The sequence below is a fragment of the Rhincodon typus genome, chromosome 30 (genome assembly GCF_021869965.1).
Source record: "Rhincodon typus isolate 14 chromosome 30, sRhiTyp1.1, whole genome shotgun sequence".
NCBI classification, from domain to species: domain Eukaryota; kingdom Metazoa; phylum Chordata; class Chondrichthyes; order Orectolobiformes; family Rhincodontidae; genus Rhincodon; species Rhincodon typus.
This window is the reverse complement of record NC_063361.1, coordinates 38,078,997-38,083,820: the sequence shown is the minus strand read 5'-3', so window position 1 is coordinate 38,083,820 and position 4,824 is coordinate 38,078,997. Positions and strand designations below refer to the sequence as shown.

Sequence of the window (4,824 nt, the reverse complement as noted above, 5' to 3'; positions counted from 1 at the left end):
GTTTTTCCTGATAAGCAATACCATATCAAACTTAACTGCTTCCTCATGGAATATGTTTTATCATGGCAAGCACTTGAAGGCATGTGCTATGATTATAGGAGGTGAAGTATTAATCATGAAAAGATCGAGTAGTGCAATAAACAGAATAGACCAAGCAGAGAATAACTAGAGGAAGAGTATTGTGTAAATGTTTTCAGAGTAGTCATAATGATCTCTGGTCCTTTATAATGAGGAATGGGAGCTGTCAATTCCTGTCTGCTAACACAATCTTTGCTATTAATTCTGCCCTCTATTTAAGGTACATGAAGGCAGTATGTTTGGTAGATTAAAATGATGTACTGTGAAGCACTCTTTAGTTTCAAAAATCACTATATAGCTGCAGTGTGACCTTATAGCATTGCTGTTTGATTCCTTAAATAGGTCTCTACCATCATGTCTGCAAGTACCACCACACTGAGGTACCCTGGATACATGAACAATGATCTGATTGGGCTGATTGCCTCCCTCATTCCCACTCCAAGACTGCACTTTCTTATGACAGGCTACACTCCACTTACCACTGATCAGTCGGTATGTGCTCATTGATAATACATATTTGTTGAGGTTAGTAGACTTGCATTTAAATAATTATTATTCATTTTTGTTCATTCCTGGGCATAAACATCACTAATATTTAATTAGAAATTATCTCCATTCAACAGTGAATTATAGTTAAAGGGTCAGGATACTCAACTTTTTATAATAGATTTTAGATGTACAGTGCACTTTATGATATGCACATTTCTCTTCAATAGTACTAATTTTTAAAAAATGAAATATTCTGGTTTTTACAAGCTATAGCAACTGTTGGCTTTTATTTTTCTGTATTGTTAGTTGTAGACTGGATTGGGAAAAGGACTATTTTAGAAAGCAAGGTTTGTGGAACAGATTGCTTCACTTTTTAAAAGCAAGCTACCAGCACTTGTGGTAACTGCCGCTTACACTCTCGCTAGTTCAGCCAATAGGGGACATTTAGTTGCAGACAAACTGACACAAGGGACTATGTACAAAATAAGATTTGGCTGGGAACAGGTAGCTGATTAGTCTGTGGAATTGTAACCAGTTGTTGAAACAAAGGCCTTCTGCCTGCCAACAACTGTGTGATTATCTCACAGCTAGCTGAACACCTTGTGATTATCTCACCGCTAGCTGAACACCTTGTGAATATAAACAATATAGGCAGAAGCCTTCAGCACCCCAGAATGGGTGGATGGTTACCTTTTGCTCTGCAGTTTAAAAAAAAATGTCTAAAACCAGATTATTTTTTTCTCATCTGTTCCTTTAAGCTGTTGCTTTTAACTAATGAATCAGAGACTTTATAACTTGTGAGCAAGTCGCTCTCTGCTTTTTCCAAGCAAGTGAAAGTACCTGAAAAAGAGAGAGATCAACCACAACAGCAAGTCCTGACAACCCAAAGGATCATCTTGGGCGACCTGTCAACAGGGTCCATTGAATTGCCTTCTCAGTTTTTCTCTCCACTCATAACACTAATAGTTTCTCATTTGTCTGTGTCTCTATGAGAGTGTGTGTGTGTGTGTGTTGGTGTGGGGGTGGATAGTTTACAAGGGAGAAGGGTTAGAGTTTTGACAAATAGAGTTATATGTTGATAGTTCTTAGATTCTGACTACAGGTAAAAAAAACTATTTATTTATAAGAAATTGTCCTTCTCATCAAGTACAGAAACCTGGTCTGTGCATTTTTGTTAACCTGGGCCTAAAATAAAAGTGAATTGGGGAATTTTACATACATTGATAAAATCTTTAACCTTTGTGACCAAATCTGGAAATAATGGGGTTTAATTTCAAGCTTGCTACCCCAGTGAAATGTAACACTTACTTTGGGACGTATGTTGCTACCGCAGCAGCTTTGCTGTGCCTATAGTATTGCTACTGTCCCTGCTGTGATGACTGTCTTTTAAATTAGCATTATTAAATTTTAACTTGTTTTGCAGCATTAACAAAATTCTACCTCCCAGTCACAAATACCTCATTCAGTTTCAACACATCTTGAGGGTGATGTTCACCAAGTGCTATGGTTGCTTCAAATGTGAGCACATTTAATATTGGTTCCTTTATAAAAGAGCCAGTTCCACATTAGCTCAACTATTTTTTGTGCCATGAACCCAATCGGAAATATTTCTATGATCCTGTGTCAGTAGCTGTACTTAACTGGACACCGACACAGAATACCTTTCTGCTGAAGTCATCTCCTTCTGTTATGTTGGAATACTGTGGACAAAACAAATGTTCTGGTGCCTCACTTATAGGGAGGTTGTGAAGGCATTGAAGAGAATGCAGAAACGGTTCATTCAAATAGTTCAGGGATGAGGCATTTTAGTTATGAGAAAGATTGGAGAAGTTGAGACTATTTGATAGAAGATTTTAAAATTATGAGGGATCTGGAGAGAGTGGCTAGTGCTCCCACACATAAACAGATCAAGAACCATAGGGCTTACTTTAAAAGTGTGTTGCAAAAGAAGCAGTTGCAAAGTGAGATAAACCTTTTTCACACAGCAAGTAGTTAGAGTATGGAACGGACTGACTGGAAGTGTGGTGGAGGCAGGTTGAATTGAGGCATTCAAGAGGGCATTGGATGGCCATTTAAATAGAAATAATGTGGAGGCTTCCAGGAAACTGACAGGAGATTAAAATGCTCAGACAGCCAGTGCAGACAAGATGGACTGACTGGCCACCTTCTGTATCATAAACTGGTGAGTCTGTACGCATCACTAAAATTAGTATTAACGCCAGCTATGTGATGAAATTCCTACTTCTCATCTGTCCTCTTCAACTTTCATGCCATGGTCTCAATAAAATCTGACAGTTATGTAGTGCCTTTAAAAGTAAAATGCACCAAGGCTGCATGGAAGTTTCTGCTTTAATTTTTGTTTTAAATTGTACTGCACCTTGAATTCCATTACAAGACATTATTTTATTGACAAGTAGCTAATATATAGTTGTATTAATCTACAATGTTGCAGAAAAACAAAAATATGTTAAAAATCTGTTTTCCAAGTATGTGAAATAGAGTCTTTCTTCTGTATTGTGTTTTTTGATGTTGCTTTTATTTGGAGTTTGGGATGGTCTGATTTTTGATTGAACTCCTTTCAAAAACTGACTGCGGAATTACAGAAGATCAAAGTGCTGTGTGGTGGCATGGATGGTTAGGTTGGCAAACCACAGTCCCCTTAAAAGGATCTGCAGTTTAGCATGCTTTAAAAATAAAATTTAGTCACAGCAGATGTTAAGATCTGGAATATGCCTGAAATCTGCAGAGTTCTTTGTGTATATATGTATGTAAATTTTTGAAACTCTCAGGTGGGAGATCAGCTAGAGGCAGTAAATAATTTGTGCTCACATGTGAACACTTGAAGAAGTCTTATAAATCTAGGAACATTTAAAAAAAAACTGACTCAAGATGTACATTTATGTGTTATCTACGTCACAGTTATCATGCTTATGCAACTGCTGAAGGCACTGCTGGAGGATTTTAAAACTTTAATCCAACTTCCTGGAGGTGTTTTGTATACATGTAACAGGCCAAAGTATGTTTTGAAGGCAGATTTCCAGATGTATGTTCAGACTATGGCAGGTATATTAGTTGTCTGTAAGATCAGTTCTAAATTTTCTCAAAGATTGGCTGTCCATTGAATGGAAAAATAAACTTACTGAGAGGTTTGGGAAACTAATTGTCTGACTTAGGTCACCTGAAAGGATGGATGCATACTAGTAGTGTACGTAGTCCTGTTGATGAAAAAGAAACTGATGAATGTACTGAAATGCCACAGTGAAAAGTGAGAGTCTCAGCTTGGCTTTTTTGGCAGTGTTGTCATCTCTTGCATTAGGTGTTGCAAAATGATTTATGTGGAAGGGGTAAAAGTCTTTTTTGTGACAAGCTCCACTTGATGAATTTTTTTTGTAAAACTGGAAGATTTGTGTTGTACAATTCTTGAAGAATTCTGAGACACATAGGTTTGTGGGGAACTGGATTTTGAGGTTGGTTGGCTCGCTGAGCTGGTTTGTTGTTCCGCAGACGTTTCGTTACCATGCTGGGTAACATCATCACTGCAGCCTCCGATGAAGTGTCGGGTGTGTTCCTGCCTGGTTTTTAAACTCTGGAGTTCTTTGAGCTGGATTGCCTCACTTCCAGTTTTCATTCGTAGTGGAGTGTATATGGGGTCGAGTTCTATGTGTTTATTAATGGCTTTCTTCGTGGAGTGCCAGGCTTCTAGGAATTCCTGTGCCTGTCTCTGCTTAGCTTGACCCAGGATTTTGGTGTTGTCCCAGTCGAATTGGTGGTTGTCCTTATCCGTGTGGATTGAGATGAGTGAGTGTTGGTCGTGTCTTTTGTAAAAAAAAAAATATGCAGCAGCTGACGTTTAGTGGCAATGATGGAAAGGGGAGGGATGGTTTTGGTGGAGAATAAAAACGGCAGTAAGATAGGGTCAGACCAGCCAACAAAGATAATTTGGCTGGTAGGATTGTAGGTTTGTTAAATGTCACTGTATGAGAGAGTGGTATGTATAAAGAAAGGGAAACATTGCTAAATCCTATAAAGGCACAAGTTAGCTGGAATATTGTGAAGTTTTGGGCTCCTTGTCGAAGGTAAGATTTTCTGGCATTGGAGGCAGTCCAGAGAAGGTTCACGAGATGATGTTTTGGGGGTGGGGGTGATTGGTTAGAACATAGAACATAGAACATTACAGCGCAGTACAGGCCCTTCGGCCCTCGATGTTGCACCGACCTGTGAAACCAATCTGAAGCCCATCTAACCTAAACTATTCCA

General features: G+C 38.6%; 1 protein-coding gene across 1 annotated transcript in view; it reads left to right on the top strand.

The window, feature by feature from the left end:
- Positions 1 to 425: 425 nt before the first annotated feature.
- Positions 426 to 4,824, top strand: part of tubg1 (tubulin, gamma 1) — a 23,931-nt gene continuing 19,532 nt past the window's right edge. Inside the window, exon 1 of the mRNA XM_048614767.1 lies at positions 426 to 570. Within this exon, the coding sequence (XP_048470724.1) occupies positions 433 to 570 (138 nt within the window). The 5' untranslated portion in view covers positions 426 to 432. The remainder of the gene's footprint in view (positions 571 to 4,824) is intronic.